The 19,000-nt window shown below is 40.0% G+C and overlaps 1 protein-coding gene across 2 annotated transcripts in view; it reads left to right on the forward strand.

Annotated features, from left to right (window-relative positions):
* CNTNAP5 (contactin associated protein family member 5) overlaps nt 1-19,000 on the forward strand; it is a 268,110-nt gene that overhangs the window by 179,397 nt on the left and 69,713 nt on the right. For both annotated transcript variants that reach the window (XM_068195457.1, XM_068195458.1), the window contains exon 14: nt 8,907-9,107. In XM_068195457.1, coding sequence (XP_068051558.1) covers nt 8,907-9,107 — 201 coding nt within the window. The remainder of the gene's footprint in view (nt 1-8,906; nt 9,108-19,000) is intronic.

Here is a 19,000-nt window from a genome sequence, read left to right on the forward strand (position 1 = left end):
GTCAGCTTTAGAGCCCACTGCTGTATAGGAATTCTGAATAAAGCAGAAAATTGTGATTGTGTGTGTTGAGAGAGAATTGGACAGTTACACAAAGAGGGCAAGAGAGATAAGGGAAAGGAAATGTTACAGGGAGAAAAAAGGAAAAAAGTATTAAAAAATATAAAGTCAATTTTCAGCATGGCAAGAAATTTAACAGTAGTGTCACAGAATATCTGATGAATAGCTGATACTAGAGTGGGTAAATGTACTTAACCACTGTCTGAAGAAGTGGCTGACAAAGCAAGGTGACAAAAAGCTGTTGATGACATGCTACTATTTAATAGCATACTTATTGGTCGAGAAGTGAGAAGAGCATATGAAGCACTTCAAAAGGATTTTACCTTGGGGGCTGTTTATTTCTGCTAAAGGTAAAATATGTTGTTGAAATAGGAGGTTGTCAGGAGCACTAATGTGCCTAATCAAAGGCATAGAAAGATATCTCTACAAAGAGAGGTTAAAAGTAAATAATCCAGAGCTATTTAGAATGGGAAGACTCCAAGTGAATGGGGCTCACTGACAGAAGCAATGCTCATTTTAATTTTCTTACAATAGGAGAAGAGAGACAGTTCAATGACAGTGAAAGACAAAAACCTCAAAACTAGATCTAAAAGGAAAAGACAGCACCTTATTAACATAATGTTGTTTTCACCTTATATACCTGTTGTACACAGAGTAAAGTCACTTTCACAGGGAAACTGATCAGTTGTAAGAAACACTGAGGAATCCACACCAAATATGCATCTGTGTGTGGGGAAGTGAACCAAATGTATGTGCCCAAGCCATGACTGGATGCAGCTGGTTGCCATGAAGGACACCATGAGGATGTGAATAGGTCCATGCAGGGATTATTAAATTAGGGTCGGTGCATTGAGTGCTTTGGGAGCACATCTGGCATGTTTCCAGGGCCATCGACATGGGAATTTAAACTAGGTATGCTCACTTTTCCTGGGTCTCCAGTCATCCATGGGGGTCTATGGCCACACCTTTTTGACATGAAGTGCAGAAGGAATGTGTTGTGTCATACTTTGGGGTAGCGAACAGCCACCGGGGCTGGGAAAGATTTTCCTTGTATGCTGGTTGTTTGATAATCAGCCCACTTGAATTAATCCTAATTGAAGATTCATAACAGTCAGTAGAAAAGATGACTGATAGACCCTCTGAACCTCAGGTCTGGCAGTCTTTCTATCATTGTGAGGCTTATTTTTTTCATGCTGCCTAGAAATCTCTTGGTCTGTATGGAGTACTACGTAAATGCTAAATAACCATGTTCTCCAGGACAAAGCCTATAGACATGCAATCTACATCCATGTGCTTGTCTTGCTGTCCTGTTTGAAAAGTGAAATGACTTTTTCTCATCTCCTTCTGAGTAAATTTTACCCTTGAAATCTGAAAGATTTACTTGCAGTACACTTGAGTCATCCTGTCACTCTATTTCTCTACTGATGCTGTTTTACAGTATTCAGACCCTGGACTATCACATCAATAATGCTTAGAAATTGCCATGACTAGATCAATGGTTCATTTTATCTTTGCCAGATATTTTTCCAGTCCTCAAATAGTTTTCCTTTCCTTTCTTCCCTTATTTTTCTTCCAGGGAAGAAAAATAGGATTGAAGTTTGGGGGAAAATGCAACCTTATCTCAGGTCTTGCTGCTGGTCCAAGATCTGTTTTTGAAACTGCTACAGTGAAAAAATCATTAATTAACAAAAATACATCTCTTCTTGTTGCAGATAATTTTTGTTTTGAAGTCTCATCTTAAACTGCAAATACTGCTAGTTTCTGTGATGCAGGAAGAAGAAAGTTTTATTTTCTCTGTCTCAAAAGACTGTATAGAAACTGCCTAAATCTCAGAAAAAAAGTAAGGGATTCTAATAAGATGTGAAGTAGATCATCAAATTTGCAATTTTTTTTACAAATTGTGTCCTTTGTTTTTTCATTCAGCTAACAATGATTAAGATTTTTATTCTTCCATATAGTACATATCCCCATTGATGTTCCTAATACAATCAGTTGTATTATTGTCTATGGAATCTTTCCCTTTGTTTCCACATGTGAATCTCAGCTCATCTGCTTATAGAATTCCTTAATCTATTTTCCATAAGAAACCATCTCCTTTTTGCTTTGTATAGCAATTACACGGATACAGGAGACACCATGTACTCAGCCCTTTTTGCATTTTTTATGGACTTGGGAAATTATTGTGTGAAGAGGAGGGCTGCCCTTCAGGCAGGCTGAAGCAAGAACAGATAGGAGGAGGCCATGCCCTTAATTCTGCCTTTAACACCTGCAGCTACAGGATTTTGGAGCAACAATTTAAATGGTCAAACTCCCTCTACCCTGTTGCTGACTGTCTGTAGTTATGATTGACTTTATCATAAAAGAAAACAATAAATGGAAATTCCTTATAAATTCTTTACTACTGTTTAGATTAAAGGCAGCCCCTAAAGATTTACAGTTTATCCCTCAAACACTACAGGTCTTTTGGCACACTGTAGTTCTGACAGTTGATATGTTTCTCTTTTGAATTTTCAGTAAATATTCTTCCAGAACATTACAGAATGAAAAAAATCTTTAATGTGAATATTATGTCAAAGGTAATGTGCTGTCAACAGCTGCCTTGCTGCTTTCAATTAAATTGTTTTTTGGATGAGCATCATGACAGAAGTCCTGAAGGCCACCTTCACTGTCACATTTTCAGGTGGCCCCTAAAGAAGTTCTAGTACTGAAGAACATAACTAGATATTTTTCTCTAGGCTTTACTTTTCAACAGAAGTTTACTGCAACCTAATCCCTCTCCTGCCACATCTGCAGTGCTCAGAAGTAAGTTTTGGCTCTGTCCAAATCACTCCAGCTGTCTCGGTTGCAAGGGGTGGATCCATTTGCCCCAGACACAGGTGTTCCCTGCTGTGCTTCACCCCTGCAGGTGTCATGCCCACCCTTCTAGTATGGCAGCTGAAGAACAGCAGGTTTGCTCTGGGCTGTTCTTCTTGTCTGCCAGACTCATGCAGGTGTCTGAGCCATCACTAGTTATCTGAAACAGCAGAAACGTGATTTGAGTCTCTCAACACTATCCCTAGATGAAGGAAACTGAGGCAGAGAGGACTGCAGAGTTGTCAGAAGCACAGTGAGTGGAGAAGTGTCCACTTGGCACTAGGAAGTAGATCAGTGACTGCCTCTCCAGTTTTTGGAGAGGAATATTTCTCACTGCTCGTTGTAAGATACCCTGTATTAAGGAGCTACTGAAATGGGGGAGCATCGGGAAGTAGGCTGGCATGACAGTGGTTTGCCTGCTCTGGGCTTCAGCAAAACGTGGGGGAGGAAGGTGCAAGATGTCACACAAGAGGTATCTTGTTGTCATCCATTAGAGACATCAGGCACAGTCATTCTGCTGAGAGTTGCCTTGAATGCTTTGCAGTGTTTCTGCACTGGATGGATGTGGCTGAATCAGAACTCTGGAGGAAGCTGATGAGCAGAAAACAAGCTGCAAAGACATGTACTGCTGGGTCAGCCACCAGAAAAAAAAAAAAAAAAAAAAAAGTAGATACAAAAATAGCCATGGGTTGCTTTCAGAGAAGACTTAGAAAACATTTTGGAGTGAGTGAATTAACCTGTCTGTGATAAGAAATTGGTGTTTTAATATCCTTTGAGGGGAGTGTATATTAGAGTAGCTGGGTTGACCTGCCACTGCAGTTTAGAGCAGTAGAGTATTTAAGAAGAAAATTCTTGTCTTTTTTGTGGTTGTACTTTTAGTTATAGGTACAGCATTCAGGATAAAATTTGGCATTCAGTGTGGAGCACCATGAAACAAAGGCATCGTATGAGCTCTGAGAGTTATTTTTTTCTCTCATGTAGCATTTACCGTATGTTTGGCTTGTTGGCAATTTAATCAGTCTGAATAATCTTGTTTTGTGACAAACCTCCTAAATCACAAAGGAATGATGCAGTTTGAATGGGTGGTATGCGCTCTACAGGGATATTTCATGTTGAAGAATAAAAATGAGAATTAGACAATACAGAATTCATTGAAAGCCAGTTTTCCAGCTGCTCTAATTTCCCACAATTTAATTTGTGTGCCATCAAAAGCAACTTGGAGGTTTCCAGCAAGATGATAGAACTATGGGCTAGGCTAAACAGAGAGTCTAAAATGTGCTTAATGCATTGCAGTCCCATGCTGTAAAAACATCTCCTAAGGCCAAATGCAGACAGCATAATATCCTAGTGAATTGGACCATTAAATAAAACTGTGAAGTCATAAAGCTGTAGCATTACCCTGAAATTAAAGCATTGTCACCTTTGAATTATGGAAATAATTTAACAAGCATTTAGGAAATCTGCTTTTCAGGGCTGCATTAAACTATTCCACATTATACAATAGAAGATGTAGCTGCAGTCTTCTACTTGGTTTTGAATGACTTCCAACTTGTGTTTAGTTTGAAATTTTACCAAGCTAAGAAAGTAATAAAAGAGTAGACTAGAATAATAGAAGATAAAAATTAACAGTAACCTATGCCTGGACAACAGCTTTTTAATTATCATTGCAGATTTGTAAGTGCAAGGAGAGCTCATTAAATGGAGTAAACAGGAAAAAGAAGTGTAGTATGGACAGATGTAAAAACATAATAACTTCTTAATTGAAATACATGAGAAGAAAGCTTCATCTGTGTAGTTTAATGGTTTCCAGGTATGGAAATGACTGGAAGGAGATGGCACTCAGCTTGGTTTGCACTTGTGATTACAGTGTCATTGCATAAAAATATAATGTAAACAAAGTAGAGTGAAGAATAAATAAAAATCCTTGCATTGTGAAACAGGAACAAGTATTTGAAGCCCCATTTTCAAAAGCTGTGGGCATTACTGGTGTAGAGGTGTGCCTCTAAAGGCAAATGCCAAACCCAGAGCTCAGGTGCAGACAGCTGTTGCACTGCTTGCTGGAGTGATCTGTGGGCACGTTCAGATGGCAGCTACGTGTCTCACACAGGTTCTGAACCTGCCTGAAGTGCCAGATCACAGATCATTGTCAGGAGGCTTCAGAGGACCTGCCATTCAAGTAGTGAGGGTAGGATGCCTTGACCTCATACTGAATCAGGCAGTGATATTTTGGGAGCAGCCCTAGCTAAACTTGTGCAAGTGAATTTGAGAAAATATAATGATATTTTTCTAACTGTTGCCAAGTTTGAGGTGGAGAAACTGGGATTTGAATAAACCCCAAGGGCTGATCTGAAAGGTGATGGTCTTCAGAAGAAATGCTGAGATTATTTTTGTGTGGTTTCCTGATCTATGGAAACAGATGCAATAGTCTTGCTATTGTCTTGGAATGGTTCAAGGACTTTCTGCCCTCTAGCTCTTAGTAACTTCTCTCTCAACCAGTGGCGATGCAGGAGGGGGAGCACTGTTGGCTCTTCTACTCTGTCCAAAGCAATCGAAAGTTTAAATTTCAGTCTCACTTGCTGCATTTAAACAAAAGGGTGTCCTTTTGAAAGAAGGAAGTTTGTTTTTTGAGGTTTTTTTACTGTGATGTGAATGTAATCCTTTATTCTTGTAGCAGCTTGTGATTGACTTTGTATGCATTACCTAGCCCCTCTACACCTCATGTGCTTCTTTCTAAAATGGAAGTACTTACTCTTTCCCTGGGAAGTGGGAAGAAGCATGACTGAGATGGTGGAATAGATTTCTCTTCCTTTTCTTCCTCTCACCTTGTTTCTACCAGCTCTGTGTTGTGCTGAGCTGCCCTTCTGATCCGAGGTTTGCTTGCTGGTGGCTGTGACTTTCCTGCCACTAGATCAACGAGAAAAACACAGATCTTTTTTGAGAAGCTGAACTGATGGGCACCTCTACTTCAAAGGTGAAGCACAAAGGGAAATTTTGAAGTGACCACTAAAGCATAAATCTGATCTGTAGAAGTATTAAGCCTAAAAGACAAGGCATGTGTAGATTAGGAAATCTCTGAAATGTAACTTCCAAATTCTTCTGTTCTGCTATAACTTTTTTAACTCCATTCTGATGTACTTGCTAAATCATAATTACTTTGAATACAGAAAGAAACTTGATTTGCTTTTCCTTTCCCTTTGTAAACTAGAGGATGGAAAATAGGTCAACTTATTTCTAAATGAAAAGCAGGTCTAGAATGTCAAAGTTCAGATCTCAGTACAGCTGTGTGCAGCTGTAATGATAACAAGACTGCTGAAAATTAATGAGCAATCCTAGAGGAAGATAAGAGGAAGACCTGTCACATTGCCTGTCCAACACTCCTGTTAATGAGTGCTGGCTGCTTACAGTATATTTGCTGATACCTTGTCCAACCTCATTTCAAACATGTCAATTAATTATATTTCCAACACTTTTTTTGGGAAGACAGCTTTGTGCAATACTATTTTTAATCAGCTGCTCCTAGTGTTCCTTCTTTGCTTCTAAATTGCTAGCTCTTGATGCTTTTGATTTTTCAGGCACCCACATGGCACCTTTCTTGATGCACAGCCTGGAAAGTACAGTAGTGTTAACCACTCTACAACTAGAGCATTAGGCTGCTTTACTTCCTGAGCAGCACTGTAGCCATTATTGTGAGCATTGATTTTATTGCATTTTCTTAAAATTATGGTCAGAACTCTCAGTGGGGAGGTGTTTTTGGCAGCCCACCTGGAATTTCAGCAACCAGTATATTCCATCATCTCCTGGTTTTATGTCTCACATTATCAGCAACTCGGTGTTTGTCTTATTAGTAGGTATTTCTGTTAAGGCAGAAGTTAAGCTTCTATAAGCTTTTGTGACAGGAAAGTTAACTCACCTTCAGCTGCTTCTGAAAAACCCACTCTGTTCTTGTCAATATTGCCTTGAGAGAGCAGAAGAAAACAGAGGGACTGGCTGATAAGGATCGCTGCTTTAAGATGTACAAGATGTCTGCTACGAAGTCATTGAAGTATATTGTGTTTGAAGCAATATATGTGCAGGACAGTGCAGGGTATTGTGCTACAGCGTTCACTGTGATTACAACCACTGGGACAAGTATTACAAGCAATACATTTGTAGTATTTCATATTATTTTAATCTGACTTCTGTGTATCGCACATTGCAGCAATGTTTCTTTGAGCTCCAACTCCAAGGGTCCACAAGCAGCTCCCTGAAGTCAGTAAGAAGCACAGAATTGCAGACATATGAGCAAACTTTCTGCCTACCATCACAGAAATGATGAGAGGGTTGTGAGTGAATGTGTGGTTTGCTGTGTGTAAACTGTCCTTACAGTTAATGCAAGTTAATTTCTCTGTCACTTGCAGCCAGGTCTTGGAACAGACCTCTTTAGATAGTCTCCAGATGGTTGTTGTTACTTGCCTGTCATTTGAATGCCTCCATAATGACAATCCATCAAGTCATCTGTGTCTTTGCACAAATAGTCCATTTAGGATTTGTATGCACCTATTAGCATTCTGTTGAAGTAATCTGGCATATATGTAGCTCAACAAAAAATACTTTGACTGCAATGCATTGTAGTGTCCACAGAGCTATTGGGCTCATCATGCCAGTGTGTTGGGGAGTTACTGGAAATCTCAGGCTCTGCAAGAACTCAGGCCAGGTAGTGTGCTAAAACTATCCAAATCCTTAAATGCACAGCTTTTAAGATCAGTTTAGAAAAGATATGATTCATTGTTATCCAGGATTTCTCTGATGAAGCATAAATAACAAAATAGAAATCTATTGCCTAGATCTTCTTCCTCTGTAGCTGTCTGCGTGTTTCTGCAAGTGAGATTGAAATCTCCTTCTCATCAAATGATTGAAAATTGCTGCCTTAAATTTTTGCCCTGTCAGTATCTTTTATCTTTCCTAGGCAAGCAGGGTCTTTGATAAAGAGGAAATTTGCTGGTTGTGACTTTTACTAATATTTTTGGGCATGTGCAGGGCTCAGTCCTGTGAATCCTCATTGAAGAGTTCGTCTTTAACTCTGTCTCAGCTCAGCAAATTGACCGTTCAGGTTGTCCTTTCTACCTTGCCCATTGCTATACCAGAACCAGCTGGGAAAAAGCCTCTGTGGAAGCTAATTGCCTCTAAGTGTGGTGTTCTCATTATGCCAACCCCAATGCTGATAGTGAGCTGGGTTATGGGGTGCAGGTTGTGCTTAAGCCTAGATTCTGCTTTCTGTCACTTACACAATCCCTTGCTCTGCCAGTAAACGCAATGAAGGAAATGAGAATGGGTTCCCCAGCATGGAAAAGCATCAATATTTAGAGTTAACTACAGATGCCAAGTCATATGGCGTTCTGTACCATCGTCCAAGTAGGGCATCGCTCAACTTATATGCAGAAAAAATCTGAGAACTGAGTGAAATGAGTGATCTGACTTCCAGCTGGGTGGTAAGAACATACTCTCAGTTTAACTTTCTGGCAAGAGATTGTGCTTTCTGCTCACAGTGAGTTTGTGCAAGCTCATCAACTGCAGTTCTCTGCTTCCATTTGTTGTTACAACAGCATGGGCTGTGCTCTCAGGCAAAAGGTGAATGTTGCCCCATGAGCCATATTACTGTGTGTTTTCTCTCAGGGACAAAGACAGTTGAAAAGTATCTAATTTTGTACAGATATCTGGTAATAGAAGAAGCTGAAGGTATCCTGTGCTTCCCAGGAAGCTTGTAGCTTCTGTCTTGCTCAGCAGGCAGTGTAGTGTTTGCTTGAGCTGGTTCAGGGAGAGACATCTTTGTGGGCCACACTGACCTTTAATGAAGACAGACCTATTGGTGTTCATCACAAAGTGCCCATTTTGTAGCCCGAGATCCTGCTGATGGTCTGTCCACTGCAGTAAAAGGTTACATTACAGTTTTTTGTGATGCCTGCTTGTTGGAAGTGTTTTGCTGTTAACGTCCCGTTCAATCATTTTTCATTTAACAGAAGATAAGATCTGGACTGTAGTGCAGCACAACAGCACAGGGCTGACCAGAGTGCAAGGAGCTGGTCCAGGGAAGCCCTACACCATATCCCTCAACTACAGCAGCAGTGCAGAGCAGCTGGAGGCCGTGATCAACAGTGCCGAGTACTGCGAGCAGGAGGCAGCCTACCACTGCAGGAGGTCACGGCTCCTCAACACCCCGAGTAAGTGCCACCATCCCAAATCTTTCCTTCCTAACTCCTATTGGTTGTACAGCAGGTAGAGGCCACGCCGCAGCTAAGGAGAAAAGAAAAAAACAACCAAAAAAAAAAAAACCACCAAATTAATAGTAGCAATATGGAATAGAGTGAAAAACCTTTTACCATTTTGGATTCTACTGTGCAGTGCCTGTGCTCTGGTGCAAGAGGGTCTGAGCTCTGCAGAGGAGTTTTTAGTCTGTAAGTTTATGCATGCCCAGACTCTGAAAATTTTGCGATTGAAAGTGCTACCTAGAAACCACAAGAAGTGTATTTAGCTGATGGCAAATGGATGTGTTTCTTCATTTACAGTTTTTACCTGTATATTAAAGATAAAAAGCATCTAGATTGCTCCAGACTCATAATGTTATGTAGAGGAGGGCTGTAACCTCTTCTGAGTCCCACAGCCCTGAATATGATGTTCAAAGTGCTTGGTAATACAGTTCCTGGGGCAAAACTGACTTTCCCCCTGCAATAGAAGGATTACATTTTTTCCCTTGTCATAATGTAACAGAAAAAAGGAAGCAGAGGGTCTCATCAGTTTGTGTTCCTCTGCAGCACCAAATTTCCAGTGGCTACTCAGGATGTCTGGCTTCCAGTCAACTCTGTCTTGATGTCAGGATTTTATGTTTGTTTATCTGGAGAGATGAATGACATTAAGGACAGACTTCTGTATGACTTCAAAGTCATCTCTGTTACTTATAATGTCTGTATTGTCCTGGTGATTATTTGATTATTAGCAACTCCTAAATTTGTTTGTAGTTTAGAAGAAAGACCATGGAAAGCCTGAAGGGAAGTTTGCAGTAGGAGTTTCTATTGTCTTAAAACCATATTGCCTAATGAGATGTGTCAAAACCCTCCTGGTTCCAGCATAGTTACTCTTTACACTGAATTTTTATGGATCCAGTAATCAAATGCCTTACAGTCAGTTTATTTTTAAAAGCTGTGAATTATGTCTTTTGTTATAAACAGATTTACCAGCCAACAATTGCTTGTATTGCTAATCTTTTTTTAAAGAATGAAATGTTAATATCAGCATCCAGGGTTAGAGCACAAAGGGAAAACAAATTGTGGGCATAACTGCTCATAAAGAAGTGGAATTGATGTCTTCCAAGTATTTTCAGTGTTGCTGGCTTCTATATCCCACAACACACTTGATATGGCTTAAAGATAAAACCCCACAGAGGCTATTTCCAAAATATTCTTTCAAGGATGAATGCCACAATATTAGAGAAGGTCTGCATGTGTTTATTTTTGCACATTTCTGTGAGGCACTTGGTCACGTGTATGCAGGAATATACACTATGAATGGGTTTTGAGATGCCTCTCGTATGTGGGACCTCTCTAAAGCTGGGGACACTTCCTCAGAACCAAAAATTTTGAGAAAAAAAAAAAAAAGTAAAGATAATCTTGTGTAAATTGACAGTGTGTAAACCATGCATCTTCAGGGCTAAAGCTATCAGACAACAGGCAGATGGGCTAAGAGGGCTCCTGACAGGCAGCTCATCCTATGCTTGTCCAGGACCAAAGCTGTGGCTGAGTCCTCAAGGGAGAGGATGTGGGGGTGGTGTTCAGCAGTCTGGCTTGTGTTCTCGCAGCTGGTGCAGTGCCACTGTGGTCCTGACAGTTAAACCACAAGAATTGCACAACTCATTTATTCTTTTCTGCAGCTTCAGCTGAGAAATAAAAGAAACTAAAATTGCAATCTAGTGCATGTAGTAGATACCATTATTTTTTCCCTCTTTTTTTCTTCCTTTAGTATGCTTTTTAATTACACTTTCAAATTTTCCTTTTTTCATCCTGAGCTTTCTCAGTAGTCTAAGGCTTTAAATTTGGCAAGAAGTGAAACATGCTCAAAAACAAGATTTCATTTCTTGAAATGACAAGACAAGGGTAATTCGTTCTTACCTGTGTATTAAGTATTTTTGTAGAAAAGCATTATTTTCCCCAAGCTCTATTAATTGATATTAATCTTGTAGCAAAATGCTGTTGTATTACAGAGGAACCTAGAGACCAAGTAGTGCTATAGATGTCTTGAAAAGTTCTAGGACTTAAGGAATTTCCACTCCTAAATTTGAAAATGAGCTACAAGTTGAGTGACCTCAGGGTATTTTGCTGGACCTGCTGCAGAAGGTTCTCACCTGTGTTGTTCTTGACAGATTTGGGGCCGGAGAAACAGAACAAAGATCAAAATTCTTGGGTTTTGTTTCTTCATTTGACCTGGACTTCTGGATGCCTGAAGCACTGTGTTCCCTCTGTGTTTTCAGGCTATCTTAATGTGTAATTGCTGTTAGTGTGCAACACTTCAGACCTGACTGTAGAATTCAATATGCAATGCCCATGCAGTATTAATGACAATACTGCATCTGTGGGCTGGCAGGAACTGTTACCTGACCTAATCCAGCTTGCCAAATGTCTCCACTCAATATTACCTCTGGACTGAGCCCAGTGGTGAATGCCTGATGGAAGGGCATCTTCCAGAGGTATATCTAATCTTGACAAAGGTATGAAAGTTCCTCTTCCAAAGGGGTAATCCAGTCAAAAGAATTTCCAAAGAAATCCAATCCATTGCTGAGCTTACTCTCATTCTGGGCTTTGCTCTTTTTTTTTTTTTTTTCCCCACAAGGACATGGAACACATGATTAGGATATAGCAGCTGGTAGCACCAACACACCAATTCCTTGTCTTCAGAATCTAAATACTATCATGTTTCACAGAGAAGCAATAAAAACATTTCTCTTTCCTTTTGCGTGATAGTGCAAAGATGTATGTTGTTACATAGAAATTTTGGCTTTCACAGCTTTGACATGGGGCAAATGGGACAAGCAAGGTATTCTGGGCTGCCTCAGAGAGAAGCACAGGGAGGCTCCTGGCTTGCTTAAAATTGTTTCAGTTTATATCAAGGAATTTCTCTTTCTTCTTTTGCTAATCCCTCCTGCCCTAAAGACACAGGCACATCCTCAGCGGGTGTGACTGAGCGTGGTATCCCCCTTGAGTTTCTTGGATTTACATCTGCAATGTGTCAGACATGCAATCTGGCAGTTGGCAGAGGAGTTTACTCATCTCCACCTCCTGCTGTCTGGAACAGCCTTATTGGTTCTCCCTGTCATGCTATGGTTTAGCTGCAAGTGTGTCTTTGAAAGCAAAAATTAAATTGCCCTAAACTGTAGTTTTGTACATCTCTGCCATCAGACAGATTTTCAGGAGGTTTGTCAACACTGCAATAGATGTCTGTTCATCAAGGCATAGCTGGCTTTCTTAAGAAGGTGGCAAAGGAAACTTGTATGACCAGAAATCACAAGTCTCCTGTGACTTTCCCAGACGTGTTGAAGAAACACTCACATAGCCAGAGCAAATCTGACAGTTGGCATTAATTAGGAAAGTAATCCACACTCTTAGAAAAAGATTGCAGACTTACCCTTACAAGCAGAGGCCAAGTCAGGCAAGCAGGAGAGGAGCAGGGTGGGCAGGAAGGTTGAGCTGCCTCTAAATGTGCTCTCTGTATTCTGAGAATATGAAAGGAAATGTAGCCCCCCCAGGGCTTTGATTTCCTTTCTTTATGGAGCATCTCAAGCAATACCTAAGGAAAGAGTATGTGTACAAGGATAGCCACATGTGTGCAGATGCATGTTTAATTAAGCTGTTAACACACAAGATGTTTGAAGGTATGAAAATACTAACTGAACAGCCCCCCAGCTCCTGACTGAATTTGCTCAGTTTTCTAGAAGCAGTGGGTGGACTCAAATGCTTGTCACTTGGGAAGCTTCCTCACATCCACCTTATCAAGGACTTAGCACAGTGATGGCTCTATCAGTGGCAGCATAGCTTGCTTTACAATACTTTGCTGACAGTCTGTCAAGTTCATAGTACATTTGTGTAGGCAGGGACTGAGAAAAGATCAGTCCAACAGCAAAATCAAAGAAACAGGAATGTCTGTAGGTAGTGGGGTTTTCCTGACTTATTTCTTATTTTTCTCTTTCCAGTAGAATTCCTACATCATATCACCTTAAGCTTTGATGTCAAACATTGATCCTAAACTACACACCTCTTCCCTGAACTAACGGTCTGTCAAGTCCCACTATTATTTGACTTGCACCCAGGCTTCCACCACCTCTCCTCCACTTTGGTTCCCAGCTAGGCCCATATCTCAGTGCCAAGCTGCACCAGGTGTGTCCCACAGTCTGACCCCTCATGCCAGGCAGCTGGTTGCCCTCACCAGTGAATCACTGCATTTGCATTTTGTAACTCTCTATTGGAGGGAAAGATGTAGTGCTGCCTCACAGCAGGGTACATATCATAATTTTCTTAGTTTGGGTTTAATTCCATTGCTGAGACAGGTCAACTTTCCTTTTTCTTTATCAATGCCCTGTATGTTGCTAGAGCTTTGTCTGTGCAGGCTCCCTCCTTAGCTCCAGGTGAGGCCAGTGATGTGAGAGCAAAAGGTGCTAAGAAATGTCCTGCAGGGCCCTGCCTTCAGCAGTGCCTGCTGGAAAGATGCAGTTTAAGGTGAGCACACAAGTTGATGTCTTTAGCACGTCCCTCAATATGTCCCCATCACCCACAGCTGCTCAGATAAGGGCATTAGCATTTATGATATTGCCAATCCCTTTTAGTATCCCCTATGGATCTGTTGTTCATAAACTTGTCTAATCACTTCTTGAACTTCATTAGGCTGCCTGCCCTGTGGCCTTCTAGGAAAGCAAGTTCCAGGAGTTCTCCACTTGCTGTTTTACAGAACTACATTTTTTAAATGTGTTTTTAACTGTTTTTCTCAGTGCACTGAGTTCTTGTATTACAGGATGCAGTGGAACACAGTTTTGTGCTCATCCAGAGCTTTTATAGTGCTTTTAGTTACTCGTCTAAGACTTTCACTAACTCTAATATTTTTCACCTGAAGTGCCCACAGTTTTTTGAGATATGGTTTGCACCAAGATTTCACTGCTTTAGAGTTTTTTGAAGAAAGGAGTCTGAAGCCTGGGTTCTGTTGGAGTAATTTACATAGATGTATCAGGAGGTGATATAAAATGACCCATAGCAAGCAGTCATTTACCAATGGGGTTTTGTCCACTAGTATTTTATGCCTTTTAAATATAATTTCCAGTTTATCATTCCAGTACTTTCAATTGTTAATGCACTACCAGGGGACTATTTGTTCTTGTACAAAATAACTTTAAATTGTTATTGCATTACCAGGAGGCTATTTTTCATTGCACAAAATAACAGAACAGGGCAGTCTGCCCTCAAAAAGTGGCTTGTGTTGAAGGAGTGGTGGATAGGTGGCAGGTGTGGATTGTGTGCTGCAGTTATTCTTGGGTAAATAGGATCCCTTTCTTGAGAATGATTGACTTTCCATCTGTGTTTCCATCACCATACCTCGTCTCTCCCCCCAGAGTGGCAGTGACAGCTTCTCACAAGCACACTTTCAGACAACTTGTGCTATATTTGGAGACTTTGGAACCGAGTTCAACATAGTAATGCAATGCCCCCCCCCCTTTATTTGTAGGGAGAGATTTAGAGGCATATTTAAAGATACTATCTTGGTTGTTGTGTACAGCTGATTAAAATGCAGGAGGTCTAAGCAGAATACAAAACCTGTGGCATGGCAGAAGTAACTTGGCATGGAGCCTGCACACACCTGTGAGTAGTAGAAATATCATTATCCCAGTTTCTGACCCTTTACTCCCCTTTCCCTCTACTATCCTCCCTGGATGGCAGGGAGGTAGAGTGTGCTATAGCTGCCAAGCAAGGCAGCTATACTTACTGCTATTACTTCTCATCCAGTCTTGATGTGTTTCCCTGAGATTGAAATGCAGCCAAGAGGCTAAATGATGGGAAAAACATGGGAATGAATCCTTGCTCAGCCATGCACTGGATGGCTTCTAACACAGTGGAAGGAAGGCATGTTCCCTCCTTGAAACCCACTGCAGGAGAGAGGAGGCTTCTAATGCTCCCTGACATAATTCTGCAGTGACACCAGCAGGGCAGGAATCTCCTGGGATGGCTCCAGTAAACACTGGAGCACCATTATCTGTGTTTGCTTTAGACACAACTTGTCTGGTGAATTTAAAAAAACACTTCTTCGAGTGAGGACTGATGGAGTAGTGAGGAGAGAGCTTCTATGGTTAACTCTTGTTTGTTTCTATCGAATACATCCTTCATACTTCTGCTGTCACTGGGTATTTCTGTTGCTTTTTTGTTGTGTGTTTGTTTCAGGTTTTTTTCCCTTCCTTGAATGAATTTATTTTTGTAAGTCTAAGGAGCAATTTTGGAATTTTTATTTTATTTTATTTTATTTTATTTTATTTTATTTCACTTTAAGGCCTTTTACAGTTTACATAGAAAATATACTTGCTCTCCAAACCAAATAGATCTGCTGTCTTTTACTGATATGGAAATTATCTTTTCCAATATACAGGAAGCTTGACTTGGGGGTATTAATGAAGGTGCATAGGGCATGTAAATGAAATGTAAATCTAGACTACAGATTTTGAGCCTGAATTCTGGAAATAATTGCATACACTATTATTGGTGGTTCCGTGAGGAAGTCAGTGGTGTGAACTGATGCTGCAAGATGTTTGCTTGACCTCTACAATCTGTTGGTTTGGGCCTTTTGATCCCAAAGAACTTCTGGTTTGGAGTAAAGTCAATAATATCTTTCGTTCAACCTGTGAAACCTGTGGGATTGTGTAAGTGCTCATAGCTCAGAAATGCTGAAACGATGAGTTCAGGGAATTCTGCAGTCAAAATAAGAGTTTGGAAATGGATAGTTTTATGAGGCACACATGTGTGCCAGAACCAAACACATCTTAATGATACCTCTGGCTTGTAAGACCCAGTTGTATAAACTATTCATACCACAGTTTGAAGAAGGGAAGAAGGACAGAATTCTTTCAAGCTATTTCAGCCAACATTCCCTTAAGCATGAGCAGTAATAGTCTCCTTTTTTTGTTGTTGTTTTAATTTGCCGGACTCAGCATATTGTTAACAACAAATAAATAATGGTGATTAGAAACAAACAGCTAATCCATGGTTTGTTACATTAGTGGGTCATTAGCTATGACAGCAACCTGTCCTGCATTCAAGGAAGAAAGTAGGACTGCTGCCTGAGCAGAAAAGTGTGCCTTCTCCCTCATTAGAGCCACAGCAGGGAGTGTGCTCTCATCACACTTCCCATTTGTCTGCTTCTTTTGGCTGTCCTACTTTAAACATCTTGGGCTCCATTAGATTCAGATTGTCTTACTGACATTAAACTAATTTGTCTGTCAAATTTGGGCCAGTGCAGAGAGTGATGTTTTTTGATTTTGCAGAGCAGAAGATGTAAATTTCAGCAGTAAATTTCAGCATCTAACCTCTCCCACCGAGATGCCACATGAGTGGCAATAGTAAATGGCAATAGTAATTTTCATTGGTATTTACAATACTTTTGAGGGTAAAAAAGCATTTGTGACTGTAATTTCTCAGTTCTATGTGTGTTTTGGGTTCATTTGACTCCTGTTTTAGACCTGGGGAAGAAATTAGGTGCATAGCAAGGCACTTGCAGAAAATCAGATGGGATGGAACCCCTATGCTTAGATTTTGTTTGAATTGGTTTGACCTGTCCAGGAAAACAGAGGTATTAGGAGGCTATACTTCCTGGCTGTTCTTTTTCTCAATTCTGTGTTACTTAACCTAGTTCAGGTCTGACAGGTTTGTTTTACTGATGACTCCAAGCCTATGATGGGCTGTTTTAAAAAATGACCAGAGATCTGAAAAATGGTTCTGAGAAAAGAATAACATCAATTTCCTGATATATTTGTTTTAAATACTAACTTTTCCTTCATCTGATGATTCAAATGTTTAGAAGAGTCCATAAAGTTATGTATTCATACAGATAGAGTTCTCTCTTTTTGGGAAAGTATATGTTTTTATATTTATGTAGATATGTGTAAATCCTCTTTCCTCCTTTTAGGAGGAAAAAGAGTGGAATTTGGCTGTAATTCGTTTTTTGGGCCACATGGATATTGTCAGGCCTGGTGCAAGACAAAGTAGTGTTGGTTACTCTTTTGTCCTTTGAGGTAAAGGCTTTCTGTATATTAGAACTTGTTTGCCTCCCATTTGTCACTGTGATTTCCAAGTCTCAGATGTTATCTATATGAAACCACATGAAATTTGATAAAAGACTGACACTTTGGGGTGTGGCAGAAGTTTAGGGGCTGTTTCTCAGAAAGAAATCTGTATGACTGAATGCTAAGATAACGGTAGAGGATGGGATTCTAGGACAAGTTATCTTCTAAAGTAGGCTCTATTTCAGGTCCCTTTGGCTTTTTCTCTGGCAATGCAAAGTCAATTTGATCCTTTTTTTTTTTGCATCTCTGATATCTGCTGTTGAACTGGGAAAGGTTCTCCTGCAGTGAGCATTTTTTTAGGTCCTGCTTTGGGGTCCTGTTTCCCAGAGCCTCCACGTTCAAAGCAGTTGCAGCTTTCTTTGTCACTTCCTTCCCAGTGCATACTTATGTTCTGGATTCATAAAAAGAGATTGTGTTGCATTTTGTTTACTACCTCTGTGAGACATTCTAGGGCCACTAGTCAATCTGCAGAACATTAGATGTACCTACTTAATAGAGGAAGAATTTCACTGAGTGAATAATTGCATCCCGTTAGTGCTGAAGTAATCACCTTACATACAAGTGATGCCTCCAGAGGGAGGTATGTCCTTTCCAAAATACCACCCTGGACAGTTCATTTTACATCCATACAAAGCTCCAGAATCTGTCTGACCATATTGCACTACAGGTTGTCATGTTTTCAGAGGATGAAATTTATGTTCCATGAAATATGCCATTGCCAAAATTAATAGGTAAATGAACAAAGTGAAACAGACCATTAGAACAATTGTAATAGCACAGTTGCTGGGTTGTGGCACAAAAAGCAGAAACTAATGGGTAAACATAACCATATTATAGTGACAGGAGTCATCAGTGTGCACAACTGTGGTTACACAATGGAAGGCACTCGACCGATGTGAAATATGATCTAGCAGTCAGGCCAATTGCAGGTAATCCTGCTTGGAAACAACACTTAGCTTGGCTGGTTTGTTTTAGCTGATGGAAAATTATAAATATCACCTATTTCACTCCTATTCCACTGGAATTTCAGTTTCATTTTGATCATTTTCATAATTATTTTTTTAATATCATTCTGGACAGTGATGCTGAGATTTTAGCCTTTGCAGAAATTTTCCAAGGCATGAACAGCTTGTTCCTGAATGTTCATGCAAATAGGAATTCAGCCAATGACCTTCAGAGTAAATTTTCACTCTAACACCTTGAAATCTTTGACACCCTTGCCTTTATTTCTGCTCTAAAGCAATACTTTGTAATTTTAAGTGAACACTCAAACAATATCTAATCAGGATAAACAATTCAGAGATTGAACTGTGTTTATATAACATAATTAAAAAGCTTTGAATAGCTAACAGAATCATAACATTCTATTAATGGAAAGCTACAATAACAAATGATTCAACTGAAAAACTGCAAAGCTCAAAGATATGCAGGATCAGATCCATTGGATTCAGTATATTTGTACTGATTTAGGCAAGTGAAATGGTGGATTAACTCCTTAGTTTTTACATCTTTCATTGAATTCCACTTTAGTATAAAACAAACTAAAAAACACAGAAACTTTTAAAAATATTCAGATATTTAGAGGAGCTAACATGTTCATCCATAGCTTGTTAATGCAGTATTTACAATCAGTACCTATACACTTCAGCACTGATAGATTGAAAAAGCCAGCACTCTGTTCTTGCAGAGGTTTGCCCTGCAATACTGAAGTAGAGAGGGGTGGAGAGGCATCTTTAAGCCTGGTTACTGGAGTGG

This window comes from Anomalospiza imberbis, chromosome 7, assembly GCF_031753505.1.
Source record: "Anomalospiza imberbis isolate Cuckoo-Finch-1a 21T00152 chromosome 7, ASM3175350v1, whole genome shotgun sequence".
NCBI lineage: Eukaryota > Metazoa > Chordata > Aves > Passeriformes > Viduidae > Anomalospiza > Anomalospiza imberbis.